The 23,255-nt window shown below is 43.9% G+C and overlaps 1 protein-coding gene across 2 annotated transcripts in view; it reads left to right on the forward strand.

The window, feature by feature from the left end:
• Nucleotides 1-23,255, forward strand: part of NOL6 (nucleolar protein 6) — a 1,772,660-nt gene that overhangs the window by 1,221,094 nt on the left and 528,311 nt on the right. For both annotated transcript variants that reach the window (XM_044078098.1, XM_044078107.1), the window contains exon 20: nucleotides 12,696-12,848. In XM_044078098.1, the coding sequence (XP_043934033.1) occupies nucleotides 12,696-12,848 (153 nt within the window). The remainder of the gene's footprint in view (nucleotides 1-12,695; nucleotides 12,849-23,255) is intronic.

Consider the following 23,255-nt stretch of genomic DNA (forward strand, 5'->3'; position numbering starts at 1 on the left):
TGGACCTCTTCAAGAGGAACCTTGACGATTGGATGGGAGAAAGGAAATTCACCCCAGGGATCACGTCAGTTGCCCTGCTAGACAGGGGTCCAGGAAAGTAAATAATGTGGGAAGAAATAGCCAGGGAATTGTTATGGCTAGGCTTGTATAGGCCCTAGGGCTGATAGCCTAGTACCAACCTATGAACCTATTCTAGGCCACGTGAAGACATGGCCTAGTCTAAAATCATCAATGTCCCTCTGGAGTTTCTGTCACTTCTGTGAAAGCAACCGCTTCTCAAACACTTGCACACTGTCCAAAACAGTATCAGTAGTTCTATTAACAACATCACTCGGAAAGCACTCAAATAAATCTTTCTGCTGCTTTTTAACTTCCTAACGTAACCCCAGTTTCTCCAGCAGGAAAAACTCATTCAATAAAGTCATATACCTTAGGCTCACCTCTGTATTTATTTGCTGCCACTTGTAAAGTAACTCTGGGTATTGAGTCCCTGTGGTAGGCATCTTCAGGATCCTTAGGCCCCTTGGTACGATCTTTTTATGAATGCACGCCTCAGAATGCTGCCGTTGAGTCTGCAAACGCTTCAGTCTCAGACAGTCAGCTTCCAGCTTGTCCATGCCTATACGCAAGCTGACCCTATCAAACGGCTTAGCAGACGCGTCGATAACTCACCCCTTCCTCCTTCGTATAACATCAGGGGATTCGTCGCTCCTGATGCACAAGTCATAAAACGATCCACACAGTTGTCAGTTGCATTACTCACAGTATAAGGCAATTCCACTGACTTTTGCTTCTCCTGTGCCTAAATTTCAAAGAAATTACCCCAAAAAGCCACCCTTTGTTCTTAGGCAGTCTCGCCTTTCCCCCAAGGCTAAGAAAGGTGGGAAGTGGGCTCCTCCTGCTAAAGCTACCCAAGCTTCTGTACAACAGAAGCCTCCTTATCCTAACAAAGTGCTATCTGACTATCCTGTTCTTCTCAGCCACATTCCTCTTTCTCTTTATCTTTCCCTTTCTCTTACTGTTTGGCTAAAGATTGCTAAGGATTCCTGGGTTCTGTCCATTATCCACTCTGGGTATTTTATAGTATGGAAATCTCTTCCTTTTCCTCCTGAGGAACAGTTGCCTTTCTTTCTAGGAGTGCTTCATGATCTCTTGACTTGGGAAATTATTCAGGAAGTCCCAGATGTTCATCATGTTACTCTGCTGCAGTCATCACACTTGGGTTATTCTGCTGTCAGGTGGTCCCACAGTCAGCCAGAGTTCGAAAGTCTTGGTCCGGCGTCGGTTGCTGTTACTTCCTCCCTGACATCAGTGCGCCAGGGGTATATGAGGCATCCATCTCCATTTTCTTCAGTCTTTCTTGCCACGCGGTGCCCGAAGCAGAAGCAGTTTGCAAGTGCCGGTCGGCCAACACCTGAGATTTTCGAATCGAATTTCAGTCCGAAGTCTTCAATAAAGCCAAGTACCCCGTTGGGGAACCTTTTCTTGCCTCAGTCCGATGTCAGAAAAAGTTAACAATTGCATTTCTTGTGGGAAGCAAATACCTCATAAGGACTTCCATTCTTATTGTATTCCTTGCCTAGGCCCAGACCACGACGTCACAGGTTGTCATTTTCGTGCTAGGTTTAATAAACGAACTATCAAACACCGTTTTGACTTCGCACAACATTACTTTGGTAGGAAATTTAATTATATCATGTCGTCAGAGCATCCGACGACCTGCATGCATAAAAAACGCAAGGATAAGGACAGGCAGCCTAGAACCAAGCCAGATTCCGAGGCCTCTGCTGGGCCTGTCGCCGGTTCTCCGGTTTTCAGTGAGGTGCCTACACAGCCCCTGACGACCGCGGAAATGGAACACCAGACGGCTACGGATTCTCAAGCGGAGTGTACTAGGCAGTCACAACCATCTTCATTAGGCCCTTCCGACACCGGAGCAGAAGGTGATCCCGGTGCAGTAGAAATGCCTTCGGTTTCAGAAGGTGTCTTCAGACCGACTACACTCACCATTAAATCTTATGGTAAGCTAAAAACTCTATTAAAACCAAAAAAGATTATACATCAGTCTCCTGTTCAAGCCCCATGCCTAAGAAACAGATGCTTAAGATGGCTGAAGATTTGATTACCCTAATCAGGGGTTCCCATCCCCCTCCTGATAAAAGACCAAGACAAGAGGAGGATTATGCTTCCTCTGACCAGGTTTCTATTTCCTCAGATTCTTCTGAGGAACAGGATTATGCTTTTCCCCCTTATGAAGACTCTGATGCTGAAGACTCTGTTCCCACAGCATCTCCCCCTGAAGACTACTCCTTTGGGGAAACTTTACATACCATGAGGGAACATTTCCACTTGGAAGGCCAGGACTACTCTGATTCTAAGAAAAGGCTCCGAGAGTTTCCTTTACTACCCCAGCACAGACCACTTGCTATCCCTCCAGTTATAGATATTGTGGATGATGTGTACTTAGAGTCTAGTCTAAATCCAGACTCCCTACCTCCTGCTCCAGCCAAACCAGACAGACACTACAGAGTACCTGACACACACAAATTCCTTTATAAAAGCCCTCTGTATGACCCAGAAACAATTCCCCAGGGTCCCAAAGGGGCTAAAGCTTTTATGGCTAAAAATCCTGTACCCTGTGAAAGGGATTTCAGAGCCCTAGATAGATGGGGAAAGAAGATATACACCTCAGCTACTCTGGCGATGAGAGCATTAAATTGTCAGTTTCACATGCTGAAATATCAGCAATTCCTAATGTCTCAATTAAAACAAAAACTGAGCACACATTCTGAACAGGCTGAATTCAAGGAAATGCAGGATCTGTTGCATGTAGCTGAACAGGTGGGCAAACATACTTTACAATGTGGATTGGATTCATTGGAAGCTTCCTGTAGAGCAGCTGTTACTGGGTCTGTCATATGCAGACATGCTTGGTTAAAAGAACAAACCCTACCTGATCATGTTAAAGCAAAATTATTGGATGCACCTTTTACAACAGGATGTCTTATTTGGTGTCAAAGCAGAAGAGGTTTTAAAGAAAATGGAGGATGAGGCAAAGTCAATGCAGACGGTCAAGGATTTTTCACAGGTACAACCCCCTCATTTCAGCAGAAATTGGCCAACAAAAAAACTGGTCTTTTCCAGCTTCTGACAGACCACAGAGGGGCAAATACAGACGCCCAAGGGGCAGAGGTCAGTCACAGGGCCCTTACAAACCTCGCCAATGGGGTTTTGCTACCCAGAAAGGAGGAGAAGACAGGCCCCTAGCTAGCAGAAGACAGACACAATGACTCTATCCTCAAACTACCAAGCAAATCTCTCCTGGCAACACCCTTGGGAGGAAAACTAGCATTTTTTTGCAGACAACTTGCACATCATCACAAAAGACAAATGGGTTCTAAACATTGTCTCTCAAGGACACAGATTCCATTTTCATACCTTACCAAGGATCAAAGGAATGCCAAACCTGCCACCAAATCAATGGGCAGAGGCACAAAAACAAATTACAGCTCTCATGAACATGAGAGCCTTTCAACAGGTACCTACACAGGAGCATGGACAAGGATTTTACTCAAGACTCTTCCTAGTTCCAAGAAAGGACAAAGCATGGAGACCCATTCTGGATCTTTCAATTCTGAACACCTATCCGCAAGTGCCAAAATTCAAGATGCTAACACTACAGCAGCTTCTTCCCATGTTGGGCAAGAATGCTTGGCTAGTCACTTTGGACCTCAAGGAGGCATAACCTGCATGTCCCTATCCGACAAAATTGCAGAAGATATCTCTGCTTCATTGCAGGTTCAACGCATTATCAATTCTCTGCACTGTCCTTTGGCTTATCTACTGCGCACAGGGTCTTCACAAAATGCCTGGCACTAGTAATTGTATACTGCAGACAGAGGAATTCAAATATACCCATACCTGGATGACTGTCTTATTCAAGCAGAAAGCAAGGACATCCTTTTACAGCATCTGGCATTTGTCAAACACCTTCTAAGTTGCCTAGGGTACACAGTAAACGAAAAGAAATCAAAACTAGTGCCCTCACAAAACATAATATTCCTGGGTGTCAGCTTGAATACAACGGCCCAGATGGCTTATCTCGCGCCAGACAAACAACGACAGCTGTTTCAATATTTCAAAATAATGGCAACAAAGATCCAACTCCCTGCAAGAAAAATTCTGCAGGCCTTGGGATTCATGGCATCTTGCATACTACTAATACCATTTGCAAAACTGCATATGAGGAAATTACAATGGTACCTGAAAAGTGTATGGACTCAGCACAGCCACAGCTTGGAAACAATGATTCCACTCATTCCCTGCCTTCAACAGGAGTTTCTATGGTGGGCACAGGCATGTCACCTCAACAAGGGTCAGCCTTTCACCTTACCCACAGCCAGGCAAACTATGACAACAGATGCATCGGACTATGCCTGGGGAGCACACATGGCAGGATAGTGCATTCAGGGCAAATGGATTACAGATAAGACACACCTGCATATCAATCAAAAAGAAATGCTAGCAGTGCAGAATGCCCTAACAGCTTTCAAGGACCTTCTACACCCAGGACAACTACTAATAAGGACAGACAACACCACAGTTACGTGGTACATAAACAAGCAAGAGGGCACACATTCCTACCCTCTATGCAGACAAGCAATGACCTTGTGGAACACTGCACTGTCTTACCAGGTTCAGTTACAAGCACAGTTCCTGCCAGGAAAGAAAAACACATTGGCAGACGACCTAAGCAGAAACATCATGGATCCACACGAATGGAAATTAGATCCACAAGTATTTGCAATGATAGCTCCAAAATGCGGATGCCCAGACATAGATCTGTTTCAAGACCCCACAACCACCAACTGCAAAAATTTTGCACAAGGACCTTCCATCCACTAGCTTGGAAAGTGGACGCCCTCTCATTCAGTTTTATTTTTATTTATTTATTTATTTATTTATTTAACATTTGTTGACCAGGGAAAGTCCGACTAGGTTCCACAGATCCTGTTTTCAGCGGAGGCTCGGGGAGAAATGCTCCAGTTGGAAAACATTGACAGTGTATGCCTTCCCTCCACTGCCTCTTCTAGCAAAGGTACTGCTGAAAGTCAGACTAGAGAGGCCACAAATGATTCTTGTTGCATCAGACTGGCCACGCCAACATTGGTATCCAATTTTAAGGAACATGGCCCAGGGCCCACCATGGATTTTGCCACAAATTCCTTACCTGCTCACCCAGCGAGACAATCTGATTCTACACAGCCAGCTCAATACTTTAAACCTGGCTGTGTGGCAAATTACCTAAACAACCAGCCAACACCTTTATCCAAACCTGTTATGGATGTCATTCTGGAGGCCAGGAGGCCCAGCACCAGGAAAACCTACTCAGACAAATGGAAAAGATTTTGTGCCTGGAACCAGGCTAAAGGCCTAAATCCCCTGGAGCCGAACATTCCTCAGATTCTACAATATTTAACTGAGAGAGATGTTACACAAAGGACTTTCCTTTTCATCTATTAAGATCCAAGCCTTAGCAATTTCAGCTCATTACAACACGGATCCTCCTTTATTTTCACATCCACTCCTAAGACAGTACCTCAGAGGGGCTAAGAACTTAAGACCGCCAAGGAGAGCTCCAACACCTACTTGGGATCTCAACTTTGTCCTGGAAAAGCTTACACTGCCGCCCTTTGAACCAGCTTTTTTAACTGATTTAAAATTTCTTTCTTGGAAAACTGCCCTACTACTAGCAATAACCTCAGCTAGAAGAGTCTCAGAGCTACAGGCACTAATGGCAGTGGAACCTTTCCTCATTTTTCATCAAGACAGAGTTTCTCTATGAACTAATCCTTCCTTTATGCCAAAGGTGGTATCCAGTGTGGCTCTAAACCAAACCATTCACTTGCCCACCTTCTTCCCAAATCCCCAAAACAAAGGAGAAAGACTCCTGCACTCTTTGGACATTCACAGGCAATTACGTTACTACTTGGATAAAACTAAGGCTTTCAGAAAAACTGACCAGCTCTTTGTAGCCTATGCTACAGGATCACAAGGAAAAGCCATCTCAAAACAGACCATTTCTAAATGGATAGAACATTGCATACGTTTCTGCTGCACACATCATGGGAAACCAGTACCTGCTAACATTAGGTCCCACTCCACCAGGGCTATAGCTACATCAGCAACCTTTCTCAGGGAAGTGCCAACCAAGGATATTCTGGAAGCTGCTACTTGGAGTTCAGTGCATGCCTTCACCAAACACTATCACTTACCTCTTTACCCTACGACTAGAGCTGGTTTTGCCACTGCAGTTTTGCAGGGCCTATTAGCTTCTTCTAACCCTGCTTGACTCCACCTCCCCTCCTTAGCTTTGGGATTCAACCAAAGTGTGATGACTGCAGCAGAGTAACATGATGAACATAGTACAGTTTTGTACCTACCATAAATGTAGATGTTCGAGTGTTCACCCTGCTGCAGTCCAGGTTACCCTCCCTCCATCCCCTCTGAACTAGCTGGACTTATCTCCACCACTTTATCCTATTCTACCTCTGTGGCGTATTTGCTTGTACCTAAGGGTTTTGTTTTATTTTTATATAGCCATATGTATATATATATATATATATATATATATATATATATATATATATATATTTATTTATTTTTTTGCCTGCCTTTTGGGGGCACCTGACATCTGGGGCAAGAAAAACTGAAGAAAATGGCGTTGGATGCCTCTTATATACCCCTGGCACAATAACGTCAGGGAAGAAGCAACAGCAACCGACGCCGGACCAAGACTTTGTAATTCGGACCGACTGACGGCAGGATAACCCAAGTGTGATGACTGCAGCAGGGTGAACACTCGAACATCTACATTTATGGTAGGTACAAAACTGTACTTTTCTGGACATTGTCTGCCAATGGGTACACCTCAAATGGATCTTTATGCCTCCCTCCAAACAGACTGCTACCTCAATTTTGTGCCAGAGTCCCAGGTCCTCTGATTTGGCAAGTGGATGCCTTCTCTTGGAAGGGGATGTTTCTTTATGCTTTCCCTCCCCTTCCCCTCATTCCAAAAGTCCTGTTCAAAATACAACAGGATGCACTCAAAATCTTATTGGTGACTCCCTTTTGGCTGAGACAGCATTACCTCAAATGGTGGACCTACTCACACAAGACAAGGCATCTCTTATCTATCCCCACCTGTCCACTCTTCAGCTGACACTGCAGGTGATAGGATTATGATTCCACATATACACCTTTTTTTCTGAGGACATGCTTAGAGTCCTGCAGAAGGCCAGGAAACCCAGTACTAGAAAATCCTACTTATCCAAATGGAAGAGGTTTTCTGTTTGGTGTCTTTCTCATAACTTGGATCCACTTTCTGTGGAAGCTCCTCTGGTTCTCTGTGTGAACTGCTCAATGCTGGGTTGGCTTATTCTTCCGTTAAGACCCATTTGTCAGCTATGTCTTCTTGTCTGCCTTTATCACCACATTTAGCTTCAGGATTTGAAGCTAAACTATTCCTTAAAGGTGCCTTTCATATTAGGCTTCCCAGAAAGCCTGTTCTGCCTCCCTGGGGTCTTAATTTTGTTTTAGAAAAATTGACTCGGGCTCCTTTTGAGCTTGCAGCTTCAGCTTCCTTGCAACATTGCTCTTGGAAGACTACTTCTGTTAGCCCTTACTTCTGCCAGACAGGTGTCTGAACTTCAAGCCTTATGGCTTGTCCTCCTTTTTCATAAGGAAAGAGTGTCCCTTGATAATAATCCTCCTCTAATGCTAAAAGTGGTGAATGAGTTGTCCCTTAGTCAGTCTATTCATTTTCCCACTTTTTTCCTTCTCTGCAATCTGCCAGTGAGAAGATGCTGTACACATTAGATGTGCATAGATAACTCTGATTTTATTTGGATAAGACTAAGGCTTTTCATAAATCTGATCAGCTTTTTGTTTCTTTTTGTCCTAGGTCTTTAGGATGATCTGTGTCCAAGCAAACTATTTCTTGTTGGATTTCTAATGCCTCTTTTTTTTTTTTTTTTTTTTTTTTTTTTTTTATTCCTTTCGTAGTAAGAATCTTCTGTTAAGGCTCAGTCTACTAGAGCTGTGGCTTCTTCTATGCTTTTTTCAAGGCTTTGGATACTAACTGTGTTCTTGAGGCAGCTACCTGAACTTCTGTGCATACATTTACCAAGCACTACAAGTTAGATGGAATTTCCAGAGCTAGAGCTGGTTTTGCTAGGCCCATCCTACAAGGGCTCATAGAGAACTCTGCTTGGTCCTCCTTCCTCCCTCTCGTCTTCTTGAGCTTTGGCACTGTCCCTATTGTAATGAATACCTGGGTACAACATACACAGGCTGGATCGTGCTTCCAGGAAGGGGGGGTGGGGTAGCTGTACTCTATAAATATGAGTTGAATGTCACCATAGATGTAATACAACCACCTCAGATTAATAACTCCGAGATTCTTGCCACCAAATTGCAACTTAATAAAAATAAATGCATTAATATTATCTGTATGTGCATTCCCCCAGGTAACAATATATCTACACTTGAAGATATCCTGCACTGGCTATCATGTCACTACCCCCAAGAAACCCTACTACTTGGAGACTTTAACATAGACTGCGGCACCTGTTCCTCAGAATCCCCAACCACCCATATTAACCTGCATGCATTTACACAAATCATATCCACCCCTACCTACCAGGATAGGTAAACCCAACCAAAAAAAAACTTACTTGACTGGGTACTCATAAATAGTCAGCCCCAACTGTACACCTCTGGTACCCTCCCTGATGGCCTAAGCGATCACCTTCTCACATATGTAATTAAGCTCAAAGCCATTAATTCCCAACAACGCTTACTCAGAAAGGTTAGAAACAATAAAAACTTTGACCCTGCCAAATTCCAACAAGAACTAAACTCATGTAATTGGTCTATTCTAAAACACCTCCCCTTAGAGGAAGTATACTTTAACAACAAATTCCTTGAGATCCTTGATTTGCATGCACCTGTTCGTTCAAAGAGAACAAAGGCAAAAACTGCACCATGGCTTTCTAAAGAGTCTAAACTCAAAATTACCCTTAGAAACAAAGCATGGGCTTTATGGCGTTCTTCTAAAGATCCCCAAAATAACATTAAATACAGACAATCCAGAAATGAAACAAAAAAAATCCATTTTACAAGACAAAAGACAATACTACTGTAATTTACAGACAGTAAATCAAAATAACCCTCAGAAGTTTTGGGCAGGTGTAAATAATCTACTACATCCTGGACAAACTTCAACCCCAGTCCCTGCTGCCACTGTTGATAAAACCCCTGAAGATGTTTCTGACAGTTTTAACCGATTCTTTACTGAGACAATTCAAGCCTTACCTAGCCAACTACCTCCTATCTCTCCTGGTCCTAAAAGTACCACCCCTAGAAACCTACTCGGGTTCAGCTTCCAACCAGTCGCCACTTCACTTATCCGTACCTTGTTCAAATAATTATAACCCACTACACTTTCTGCTGAACAACTCCCTGCCAAGTACCTACAAAAATCAGCTGATGCTGTTGCTTACCATGTCTCAGTACTAATCAATCGAACCATAGTAGAAGCTAAAATTCCCACCATCTGAAAAATATCCTATGTAATCCCACTTGACAAAGGAGGCAGCTCTACTGAATTCTCCAATTTTAGGCCAATAGCTATACTCTCTCCACTTGCAAAGGTTATGGAAAAATGTATTCATAGACCACTGCTGCACCACCTAATCGAGAATCACCTTACAGCAAACACTCGACATGGCTTCCGTCCTCATCACAAGCACTACTTCAGCCCTCCTAGCCTTTACCAATACCATAAACCATAATCGCAACAATAATTATATATCCTCAGCCCTCTTCTTGGATCTTTCCAAGGCATTTGATATGGTTGATCACCAACTTTTAATCCACACCCTGCAAACATTCTGTCTAGATACTAGAGCCCTTCAGTGGTTTCAATCCTACCTGAATGGTCGACAGCAGGCTGTCCTTTGGCAGAACAAACTCTCTAATCTTCTACCTAACACCCTTGGAGTACCACAAGGCTCTATACTAGGGCCCTTGCTGTTCTCCATCTTCATTAACGACCTTTATACTGTCATCCCAAAAGTCAGCTCTATCCAATATGCTGATGACTCTACTCTGATTTGCTCGGCCACATCTCCAATAGAGTTATGGTCAGCTACCCAGACCACCTTTAATAGAATAGAAAACTGGCATTCTGAACGTCGTCTGATCCTAAATCCCCAAAAAACTAAAATGCTGTTATTTTCACCAGCACGTAGGTCTACCTCTTTCACCTTTACCATAAATTCAAATGATGGCACAATAATCTCCCCTGACCCCTCTACAAAACTATTAGGTGAAATCATAGATAATAATCTAAAATTCGACCTACATGTTAACCAAACTATCAAAACCATCAATAAAAAACTAGGGTCACTTTACAGAATAAAAGCCTTCCTTAACCCTTCCAGCTAAAATTGCCATAGCTCACTCTCACCTTCTTTCAACCTTCTGTATGCATCCCTTCTACTCTCGAATTTAAGCAAGACTGTCCTTAACAAACTCTGTTTGCTACAACCACATTGCTGGGTTTGCCACTGGGCTGCCTTTTAGGACACATCATTGCATCAATCTAAATCAGCTTGGGTGGCTTGAACTACCCAGCCTAATCCAGTATAACCAACTGATTATGGCCTATAAAATCCTCTATAATCACCCCCTATAACAATCCTACACCGCTTCGATCCTCTAACAAACTACTAATTCAGACTAGCAAAATTAATAACACAGCCGGTGAAACTCTGTAAGTAGACCCTGGAACTCTCTTCCAGCTGATATTACCTTACTTTCTACCTTAGGTCAATTTAAAACTAGACTCAAACAACATTTGGCACTTAACTGGCTATGTCAATGTATCAAGCCTGGCTAAATCTCTCTAGAATGTGTAAAAATCTGTTAACTAGTTTACTGTGTAATTTAATTTAATCCCGACTAACTCTCGGGATTAACTCTAACCTGTGGAACTTGTTTAACTTGCTTACTTATGTAATCACTGTAAATAGTCTGTTTGTAATATGTAATGCTGGTATTATGTAATGCTCTCTCTGCTTATCCTTGGAGCTTTTCTCCCAGGGCCTCCGCTGAAAATGGGCATGCATCCAGTCGGACTATCCCGGTCAACAAATGTAAAATAAAATAAAATAAAAGAATAAAATGAATACTGCAGCACTGAAATTGAAGGACATAGTACAGTTGTATAAGATCTTACCATAACAGTAGATGTCATTCTCTTCACTGTTGAAGTATTCAGTCACCCCCCCCCCGATCCTTTTCTGTTCTGGATGTGCTGATTAACTCTTTTCTCCTTGAACTTAATGTTCCTACTGGGTCTCTCACTTCTGAGGATGGTACGTCCGGACGTCACCTTTATGCCTTGCACTACTCAAGGAGTATATGTGTGATGTACGACATACATTAAAGCAACCTAAAGGCTTTGGTGTACTGGTCAGGCTTTTGGCCACCTTTGGCAGGGGAATCCCCCTCTCTATTGTAACGAACATTGCAACAGTGGAGGGAAGGACACCTACCGTTAAGGTATGATATTTCACAACTGTACTTACTTGTGGAACAATCACCATTTTGCAAGAGGAGACATGCATGGCACTGAAATAGCCAGGACTGGGTATGTTAGATTGTAACAAGCCAATGATAGTAGTCCTTTGGAAGTATTACAAACAAAAGGAAGGGGTTTGTCCCCCCACTGTGATGGGGGTACGTGCATCAGCCACCAGGTCCAGGACTAGGTCCTTAATAGAACCACCACCACCATTTCCAGCATTGCTGGCAAAAATGCTAGACAACCACAGTGGCTGTTTGGATGTCATTCTGCACTTTGTCACCCCTGTAATCGTTTACCCTTAAAGGGAGAATAGATGGGCTCAAGGCATATTAGGGGAGGTGTGATGGCCAGCAAACATGGAGACAAAGATGTAGAAAGAAAAATGCTGGGAGAAAGGAATATGTGCCTTTTTGTGTGGTTTTGTGGCTTGCAGCCAATAAATTGAACAGTTTGAAATTGCTGATTCTTTGGTTCATTTCCCTAATGGATTGCCTTTTGTGCAGAAACTGTATAGCCTTCCTGTGTATCTATGTTAGGCTTCATCTGCCTCACTTGTTTCCTCCCACATTCCAAAGACATGTCGGTCCTTGAATAGATGATCTTCTAAATCAACAACAAAAAAAGATGTGTAATGTATGTATACTGGTCTACTTCAGAGACCGAAATGTCACAATACTGAAATTTAAAACTTGGAGACCAAAAGACTGAAGTTTCACATGAGTGAAACTTCAAATTGCCAATGTTCAGAACACTGAACATTTGTAATGCCGACAGTTTGAGGTGACTGGAATGGGAGAACTGCCCATTTCCGCACTACAGTGTGATCCCAGAGTTAGTATACTTAATTTACCGGGGGCTTGGGGGGTGCAGGGGGGCAGATTTAATTTGTTTTTATTGATTTTAACATACCCTACTGTATATTCTGTCTTATTTTGAAGTAACTTTTGGACAGTTGCACAACATTTCTCTGTTTCAGTGTATTTTTTTGTTTTACTTTTGTGTCACTATTTGTGATTTATTATTATGGTGTTCTGTCTTGCAGCCTTCAGCAGCAGTTTCCAGCTTACAGTGGCACCTGCCGGCTAGCTAAACGTTGGATCAGAGCTCAGTTATTGGGTGATTTTATCTCCGAGGAATGCACAGATCTCATGGTAGCCTTCCTGTTCTTACATCCAGCACCACACACACCACCTAGGTAATAACATTCTGCTTTTTTTTCAAAGTGTCTGTTATAGCATGTTTTCAACTTGTCTGTATGGCTGTGTTTTAGTAAAAGTGTTTTTTTTATAAATATGGGTGTTGACATTTATGTGTATTAAATAATGCCAGCAGCAGAAGGTCGTAGTAGTGCTAGAAGTTCTCATTAAAAATCTGTGACTATGGTGAGTATAGTCATATTAGCACTGTTTAAGGACATTCCTATATTTGGTCCGGAGAGTTGTGATTAAGATTCACATGAACGGTCCAGAATCACTCTGCATCTGCACTTCGGGTCCACATATATTTGGACTGTGCTTACTTCAGTAGATGTTGGCTTGTTCTCGCCTACTGCTTCCTATTCCAGACCAAAATGGAGGTGAAAGGTGCCTATAAATGTGAACGGTGTTATGTAGTATGCGTATTCCTTTGTGCAGCAATCAGGTTGTGAATCTTCATAGGTTCATAGGTTGGTACTAGGCTATCAGCCCTAGGGCTTATACAAGCCTAGCCATAACAATTCCCTGGCTATTTCTTCCCACACTATTGGACCCCTGTCTAGCAGGGCGACTGACGTGATCCCTGGGGTGAATTTCCTTTCTCCCATCCAGTCGTCAAGGTTCCTGTTGAAGAGGGCCAAAGAGGCACTCTGCTTGACATGTATGGGCAATCTATTCCAGAGTCTGGGGAGTCTCTGGGTCAGGAACCTATCCCTCCAGCATGTTTTGTTTATTGTGATGACAAGGTTTAGATCCCTGCAGCTGATTCAAAGTCACTTACTTTGTCATGGATGTGCATGTTTTTCTGAGGATGTTAGTTAAGAAGCTTTTGACCCTCCCATAAAATAGAGTTGATCTCAGACTGGCGAGGCCGAGTCTTCAGTACTTAGTCAAACTTGACTTGTTGTCTGCCGTATGGCATAGAGGTTTTGGCTGTGTTTATGCCCCAGATGAATGAGGTTTGTCTGTCAGACCAAGAACAAGAGAAATCATTGAGTGAGGAACGGATGTGAATGGCTAACCACTTCCTCACCTATCCTAGACGAGAGTCCATTGACAGTGTCCCACCACAGAAATGGCATTTAGAAGGCCTTGACATACAGCTCCGTGTTTAAGGAAAACAGCCTTCCAGCTGATCCTTTTGGAAGTGTGGAGGCATGGACCCATGCTGGCTGAGCAGAGTAGGCATTGTGTGATGCCTGGCATCTTATGAGGAACAGTATTGTATATTTTTGTCAGTCTATCAGAGCCATTTGCCATGGACTATAATAAATACTGTCTTATGTTAATTGTTGCCACTCTTGTGCTTATTCCGTTATACTTAAAAGGCTAGCTGCCCCTCTTTTCTGGCTGACATTGTGCCTTAGTTTGAAGTAACTGATCCTCCAGAAATGACGCCTGTGTTCCATGACTACTGCTTTCTCCTTCCAGTGTTCCAAGACACCAAGTTTTTCTTTTTTTTTTTTTTTTTGAGTGGTGGGGTGAATATGTCAGTGGTGGACAAGAGACTAGGTGGTCACTGTGTAGTGGAAGAAATTGGAGTCAAAAAATGGGGGAAAAATCTGATCTGGCAGTTTTATCAGCAATGGTTATGAGCCTGTAGATAACATGCATGTTTTTTTTTGGGTACACATTATGACTCTGTGGTGATTTAAAAGTTTCAGTTAAGGCTGACATCAGCATTCAAGTAAACAAGAGTCTTAAAATTAATTCAAACTGATTTTAAAGCCATAACATACAGGGACACCTCTAGGGGGGCAGGTGGATGCATAATGTAACTGAGACTCTGGTTTACTCTGTTTTTAAAATGTATGAGCATTGCTAAGATATGATGTTATGTGATCCTATCTCACCTACATTCTGACTGATGGGTTCGGAGCCGATCCTCGGCTCCGACTCGGCACGCTTATGCCAAAGAGCGAAGTCTCTTATTGGCTGAGCTTACTATATCCCAGGATGCACCACTACCAGTCCCCCAGATCTCGTTTGCCGCTATCAAGCAAAGACGTGGTCTCGAGCTAGCTGAGCTAAGTAGTGTTTTTCACTTACTTTCCTGTCAGGGATTTCCTAGAATTTCAACAAAAAGCTGTTTTTAACGGCTATTTCGTCTTTTTGTGTATGACTGGATATTTTTGTGAAGTATTTTTGTGGTGATTGCCTTTTTTCTGACTAGAAGTTCCCTTTCAGTTGAAGGGCCTTCCCCTGTCAGTCACTTTGTCTTCAAGTTCCGTTTTTACTTAAGGGTTCTTGGATCCTTTCTAGTTTTTCTTCTTTGTGACAGTTCTTGGTTATAAAAAAAAAAAAAAGAGAGAGAAAAGTTTTTCTCTGTGATAGTTAGTGTGTTTTTGTTTTTGGCTGTTACACTTGATTGGTTGCCATAATGTCACAGGCTCCTAGGCCTTCAGGTTTTAAGAAGTGCACTAAGTGCAGCTTCAAAATGTCTATTACAGATGACCACTCTCTCTGTGTGTACTGTTTGGGCGCCAAACATTTGCAGGAGTCCTGTAGCGTGTGTCACGCGTTTTCCTCGAGGGTCCTCCAAGAGAGGAAAAATAAACTTATTTTAAAGGCCTTATTAAACCCTCATTTGAAGAGGCATTAGCTTCCTCTCCTTCTCCTGCTAAAAAGAAAAGGGCGTCGGCTCCGACCAGTCCGTCGGAACCGACCGCCAAAAGACATAGGCAGGCTTCTCCTTCGGCTCCACGGACTTCGGAGCCGAGGGCGGAACGGTCTGCCTCGATGCCTCCAGCCTCGACTCCTCTGGGTTCGGAGCCGACGGCTGGGGCATCGAGAGGTGGGTCACCTTCATCGGCTCCACTGATCTCGGCGCCGATGAAGGTTGTCCGCTCAGACACTTCCTCCTCGGCGCCGAAGCCCTCTTCGGCACCGATGGAAATTGGTTTGGACACTCCTTCGGCGCCGATAATTGTCGAGTCGATTCGGAGCCGGTCCCCTAGTCCCTTGGAGCTGTTGGAGAGGCCTACTCGGACCCATTCGGTCTCTTCCAGGTCATCAAGGATGTCAGATTCGGACATAGACAGGGTGCTCCAAAGACTTTTCCAGTCCCCAGTCTTTCAGAAATTTGTTTCGGCTCCGACCCAATTGGCTTCGGAGCCGATAGCCCATTCCATTGCCATTCCTCCTCCGACCGCTTCGGCTCCGTCGGAGCAGGTGCTGATGGAGCCAGTGGAGATCCTAGGGTCGGTTCCGACCCTTACTCCAACACCGGCCTTCGGGTCCGAGTTTAGCACATGGACTTCTTCGGCCGGACCCGGGGGTGACGTTTCGGGACCAATGCTTGTCGGTTCCAAGCCTCCCTCTCGGTGCTTCGGCCGCGGGACTTCTGTCTGCTATCATGGCTCCGGAGACTGGACCCTCCCAGGATTCTGGGGGTCCGGCCTTCAGAGCTATGAGGAGTGCCTTGGCCAAGTCTTCTTCGGCCATCTCTACGGCTTTACCGGCACCTTCCCTGGGCATGGAGACTGGGTCTTTGGCAGTTCCCCTGTCTCTAGGCAGCGGAGCCCCGGGGCCTGAGGTTACCCCCACTGGGGGTTCCCCTCCTCCTGAGGGTCTTTCGGAGTTGTCTTCGGAGGAGCCCCAAGGAAGAGATCGTGCAAGAGGAAGCACGTGGACTCCCCCGATGAGTCTCTTACATCGGACACTGATCTTGATGATGCAGAGGGGTCCCCAAAGTCGTCCTCGGATGATGTCTCATTTGCAGACATTCTAGAGATCCTCAAGCAACGAGGCGGCTGGAATTCCAAACCCCCCTCCGCTGATGAGTCGGTGTTCCTCAAGGCCTTCGGGGCTCAGCCCTCCGCCTCCTGGGTGTCTCCGCCCTTCGACGAGCTCCTGGATTTGGTTTGTCGGAGGGCGTGGGAACATCCAGATACTGTGGAACCAGTGCCTTCTCGCCCTAACAAATTTTTGTCTGCCCCACCCGAGAAGGAGTTCTTAACGAAAGGCGTGGCTGTAGATGCCATGGTGGTGGCATCTGCTACCCAGCAGGACGTGGCAGAGGCTTCAACGTCCGTCCATCCTCCTAATAAGGAGTCTAGGAGCATGGACCGGTACGGGAAGCGCACCCTGACTTCAGCGGCCTTTACGCTGAGGTCCCTGAATTATTGGCACATTTCACCAGACTACAGAGGGATCTGGTCAAGGAGCTCTCAGACTCCCTCTCAGGTAACCTACCTGAGCAGCTAGCCCAGTCGGTTGGCTCTCAGTTGGCTATCCTTACCTCGATTTCTAACTCGTCCAAGAGGCTCATTTCATATGCGGCCAAAGGGGCGGGCAGAGCGGCAGGCACAGGCGTGGCTCTACGGAGACAAGCCTGGCTCCGTTTGTGTCATTTCACGGAGGCCTTCAAGTCTTCCTTTGCCGACACTCCCTTTGATGGGTCCTCTTTGTTTGGACCCAAGGTAAAAGACACTCTTACCCGCTGTGAGCAGGAGGGAAAGACTTTATCTGCCGTAGGAGCACGTTATTCCACTCCCTTTCGGCCTTATCCCAAGGCTCAAAGAGGAGGGGAAGATGTGGTTCCGCAAATCACAGAAATTCTTTCCTCAACAGCAGGAAGATTCCCCTTCCAGAGGCAGAGGACGGGGAAATTTTTCTGGGAGACGCCGTCCCAGAGGCGGCAGAGGCCCCCGCAACGCTGGAGACCGCGAGTCCTTTCGTGGCTCTTCAGCCTCCCACACTCCATGAGGGATTGCCCGGCTGTGCTGCTCCGGAGCCAGTCGGGTGCCGTTGCCAAGCACCTAAAAGCCTGGGAGTCTATTACTCAGGACAGATGGGTGCTGGATTATTGCCGGAGGTTACACCATTCCCTTCACACACTCACCCCCACCGTCCAAAAAAATCCCGGACCCACCACCCAGTCAAAGGGAAATTGCAGCCATAGAAGCTTCAAAGCTGCTAGAAAAAGGAGTCATCCAACCGGTCCCCACAGACCAGATCGGATCCGGAAATTACTCAAGGTTCTTTTAGTGCCAAAAGACAGGGGACCTGAGACCCATTTTGGATCTCAGCAAACTAAACCAGTCCGTCATGAAGTCCAAATTCGAATGGTCACTTTACAATCCATTCTCCCATTGTTGGAGAAAGATGTTTGGATGTGCTCCATAGATCTCAAGGACGCCTATTATCACATACCGATACATCAGGCGTCCAGGAGGTATCTGCGCTTCAGCCTGGGAGACAGTCATTTCCAATTTTGTGCTCTGCCCTTTGGTCTCACCACAGCCCCCAGGGTGTTCACCAAGTGTTTGGCAGTAGTGACTGCTCACCTGAGGAGTCTCAGATTCCAAGTGTTTCCCTATCTGGACGACTGGCTCCTGACTGCCACCACCAGGCATCTACTACTAGAGAACCTACAAGCCACCATCTCCCTGGGTGCTTCCCTGGGAATTACATTCAACTGGTCAAAGTCTGTCTTGCTGCCTTCTCAGCGCATAAGATTCATAGGAGCAGAGATAGACTCAAAATTAATGCAAATCTTCCTTCCTACCGAAAGGATACAAACATTACAAGATCAAGTCCGAGCCCTGCTTCTAAGATCCAAAGCCCCAGCCAGGATGGTCCTGCAACTTTTAGGTTCAATGTCTGCCACGGTTCTCCTAGTTCCTCTGGCAAGATTGCACATGAGGATTCTTCAGTGGCTGTTATCGACACAATGGTCTTTTCAGGATCTCCCCCTCAATCATCACATACTGATTACAGAAACGTGCAAACGGGACCTCCGCTGGTGGCTTCTGCCATCCAATCTGAATCAGGGAAGACCTTTTGTTATAACCCCTCCGGTGGCCACCTTGACAATGGATGCCTCCCAGACGGGTGGGGGGCATTGTCTGGGCAGGTCAGTTCAGGGTTCTTGGCTTCCAAACGAAACATTTCTCCATATCAATGTGTTGGAAATGAGGGCTGTACTTCTATCCCTACAAGCCCTCCACAAGTTTCTCCCTCAAGGCATTATCACCATCCACACAGACAACATGTCGGTGGTCTGGTATCTAAACAAACAAGGAGGGACCAGATCTTACCCCCTTTGCAGAGAGGCCATGAGGGTGTGGGAATGGGCAGTGGCTACCAAGCGCTTCCTGGTAGCGACCCACATTCCAGGAAAATCCAATGTATTGGCAGACAGACTGAGCAGGACTATTCTCTCTCCTCACTAGTGGTCTCTGAACGAAACAGTAGCAGCTCAGATTTTCAAAAGATGGGGGATTCCGTGCTGCGACCTGTTTGCAACACCACGAAACACGAAGTGCAAAAGGTTCTTTTCCTTGACCCCGCGTCAAGGGGAGGCAGCTACGGATGCTCTAGCCCAACAGGACTGCTTTATGCTTTCCCTCCGATTCCACTCCTCCCCAAAGTCATCCAGAAAGCTTCCCAATTGGGGTCCACAATGATTCTAATTGCTCCGTACTGGCCTCGTCAGGTATGGTTCCCCTACCTACAGAAATATACTCTGGACGGTCCTTGGTTCTTGGATCTAACTCCGGACCTTCTGGTTCATCAGTCGGGACAACAGCACCAGTCCCTTCACACTTTGAAATTAACAGCTTGGCTCCTCCACTTCCGACTTTAGTCAGAAATCACACCTTGGACCCGGAAGTTATTCACATTTTATCTTCAGCCCACAAACCCACCACTAAGAAATTGTATCACAGTAAGTGGAAGAGGTTTGCTATCTGGGCTCAACTCAGAGGCTTAGACCCTATTACTGCCCGATACCAGAGGTCTTGAAATTTTAACATCCTTGTTTAATCAAGGATCTTCAGTCTCTACTATTAAAGTCCAACTAGCAGCTATCTCCAAATTTCACGATTCCATAGACCCACCGTTGATGAGCAGCAGATTATGTAAAACTTTCATGAAAGGTGCTGTGCTTTTAAGACCCCAGTTTTTCATCCTGCGCCTCCGTGGGATCTTGATTTGGTACTGTGCCTTAACATCTTCACCCTTTGAACCAGCTGCTACATGTGAGTTGAAATATCTGTCTTGGAAAACTACCTTCTTAATTGCAATTACCTCTGCAAGAAGAGTTTCAGAACTTCAAGCCCTATCTATCAAACCACCGTACTTGATTTTTCACAAGGATAGAGTATCACTTAGACCTAATCCATCTTTTGTCCCAAAAGTTTGCTCTAATCTCTGTCTCCAACAATCTTTAGAGCTACCAGTTTTCTTTCCAAAATTTTCAAACAAAGCGGAATACACCTTCCATACGTTGGATGTTCACAGGCAATTGCGCTTCTATCTAGATAGGACTCAGCAAATTCGGAAAACAGATCAATTGTTTGTGTCCTTTTCAGATAATAAACTGGGTAAAACCATCACTAAAGCTACTATTGCCAAATGGATCAGAGATTGCATAACTCAAGCTTATTCCTCTTCAAATAAGCAACTTACAACATCTGTCAAAGCTCACTCTACTAGAGCTATGGCTACCTCTATTGCATTCCATTCCAAGCTCGCTATTTCTGAAATTTGTGCTGCGGCTACTTGGTCCAACCCGCACACTTTCATTTCCCACTATAAATTGGATGTGGCATCTAAAGGACGAGCATCATTTGGTTCCACGGTACTCAGGAGTGTTTTCCAGTGAGCCACCCAGGATTTAGGTGCTAGGGACGCTGTCCCATCAGTCAGAATGTAGGCAGGATAGGATCACATAACATCTTTTAGTTATGTACTCACCATAACTTCAGATGTTTGGGATCCATCTCGCCTACATTCCTATTACCCACCCTCCTTCCCCCTGCCTTCGAGATCAGAAGAGATTGAACGGTTTGGGTTCTACTGTTTTTTATCTTGTATCGTCTGTCAATGTTATATAAGCAGTGCATGCGTGTGTGCATGTATGCGGACAAACTAGATCTGGGGGACTGGTAGTGGTGCATCCTGGGATATAGTAAGCTCAGCCAATAAGAGACTTCGCTCTTTGGCATAAGCGTGCCGAGTCGGAGCCGAGGATCGGCTCCGAACCCATCAGTCAGAAAGTAGGCGAGATGGATCCCAAACATCTGAAGTTATGGTGAGTACATAACTAAAAGTTTTATAAGCTGACAGTGAATAACAAAAAAATATGCATATATAATTTCTTAACTGTTTCTAACAGGTATTACCTGGAAACCATTCATCTATCAAACCATATGTTTGAAAATATCTTGCATCTTGTTTTTAGAAAATATTAAAAGATAACACTGCATCAGTCTTTTTAGATTAAGATGTTTAGATAATAAATATCTGTTAAACCCTAACGAAGTAGTATATTCTTTTTGACTTTCTTTTGTATTTTCATATTTCTGTTTCTGCCGAGTTGTCCTGAAAATGGTCCACACTGAATCTGTGCTGAACCTCCGTTAACAAGTTTAAACTAAAATAAAATCAAGGTGGCTGCATCTGCTGTGTTTCTTAAAATACCAGGTTATTAAAGTTATTTTAAAAAGTCTCCTTGTCTTTTGAGGTTACTGACCCCATACCTATATAGTAAAATGCCAGAAAGTATCTAAATGGCATCTGCACATTTTTCCAGAGATATACTTCAGCCATAGTTTTCCTTTTAGGATCCCCATTGGTTGATTCGGGATTTGAACTGATTTTGAGCATCTGCTCATTGTGTCATTTTGAAGTACATTTGAATTGTGTGGTGCTGCTTGAAGTACATTTGAATTGTGCGGTGCTGCTCCTTATGTTGTTCTTAATCCTCCTCCTGTAAGGCTTCATGCACTCCGCTGCTAAGTGTAATGTCTGAATTTTATTTTATGCACTAGTCCAAAGTTATTGGTGTGTGTGTGTGTGTTTCACACTTATCCAGATTATACTTTTCATTATTTATTTTACTAGTACTTGGTAATTCATTCTGAGTTTTTGTTAACAGACTTGATTAGAGTTTTCAAATAATGTGAATATTAGACATTATCTGCAAACAAGGCCAAGAAGCTTTTTTATTTCCTTTGCACAAAATTGATAGTAAGCTGGTGGTAAAGCATTCCTCAAAACTGTTACTGATTTTTAGCTCAGTATTTTGCTGATACTTTGAGAACAAGGTTGAAGGTTAAAATCAACAAATGATGGCTTTCCTTGCCGTTACAAACTTCTTGTACCTCAGACAATACTTTTAATTAAATAATGTACTTGTATTTTGTTAACTTTTTAAATCACTGGTGCTAATATTCAGAAAGTGTCCCTGATTTTAGGTAATTTGTCCTTAATGCTGATGCTTTGAGGTCGAGAACTGTTGGCATTTATTTTGGTGCAGAGGTTCAGTACCATGACTACTTGGTTGAGGGTTTACACACACACACTATGCTTTACACCAGTTTGTTAAGACGGAAGCTTTGATGCCACCTAGAGTTCTTAAAGGCCTGTTGTTTTCTAATGCTTGTTTGTTCTACTGCAGGCACACATTGAGAACTTCACTTTTGTGAGATGTCACATACAGGGTCTGAAATATTTACATTGCTCATCGGTCTCTCTTAGTAACTGTATGAGTGGTTTGCATCCTTTGTTTCACAGCAGCTTAAATCCTTATTTTTATTAAACTGACTTTGTATGGTCCTAACAAAACCATGACCCATACGTTGCTAGATGTTTAGATGTGGCTGTTAATTCTTGTGTTAGTGCTACGTTTCCAGAGTTAAGATAGTTCTGTTGCAGTTTGGCTGTGAATTTTAGATTGAGGGCATTTAGGCAGAACAGTCATTTTCAGTCAGTGGTTCAGACCTCAGTGCATTTTCTATATAGGATATTCTGTTTTAGTAAATGCTTATTTTTCAGAAAAATGCATTGTTTACAAAGAATATACACAAGTTATTGGATAAAGAACACACACATCCAAATTATTAACAAATGTAGCCACATAATCTTGTCATCAGTCAATGCTGTGACAGTTTACATTCACGTTGACATCGTTGCTTTCCATCCTTGCCTTTTCATCTCATCTTCTAGGACATAATTTAACTAGATCATTAAGTATGCATTTTTTATTTCCACTTATGTGTTGTACTTTTCCATCTTCTCTGTAATATAACCCAGCAGTTTTTTTAATCCCATAGAATACAAGTCATTTTGTTTATTAATAGTTCCACCCTTTAATCTGTCTAACTGTGTGTGGACAAACACATCCTTCAGTCATCACGAATAGTACACATCGTACTTGTTCTGACACATTTGCTTTGATGTTTTGCTATATCACTACAATTCTTGCTCTAAGCCAGCCAAACATCTAGTGTCACAGGAGGTATCAAAGTTCATAACTTCTCCAAACATATCACTTATAAATAAATATTTACATACAAACTGGCTGCTGTGAATCTTGTTGGTATCATTAGCTTTGATTACTAAAACTGTCTGGTGTTGGTACCATCAGTTTGTTTGTCTGTGGTGTAGTTTAATAGATA

The sequence above is a fragment of the Protopterus annectens genome, chromosome 1.part1, assembly GCF_019279795.1.
Source record: "Protopterus annectens isolate FY-2018-M chromosome 1.part1, PAN1.0, whole genome shotgun sequence".
NCBI lineage: Eukaryota > Metazoa > Chordata > Ceratodontiformes > Protopteridae > Protopterus > Protopterus annectens.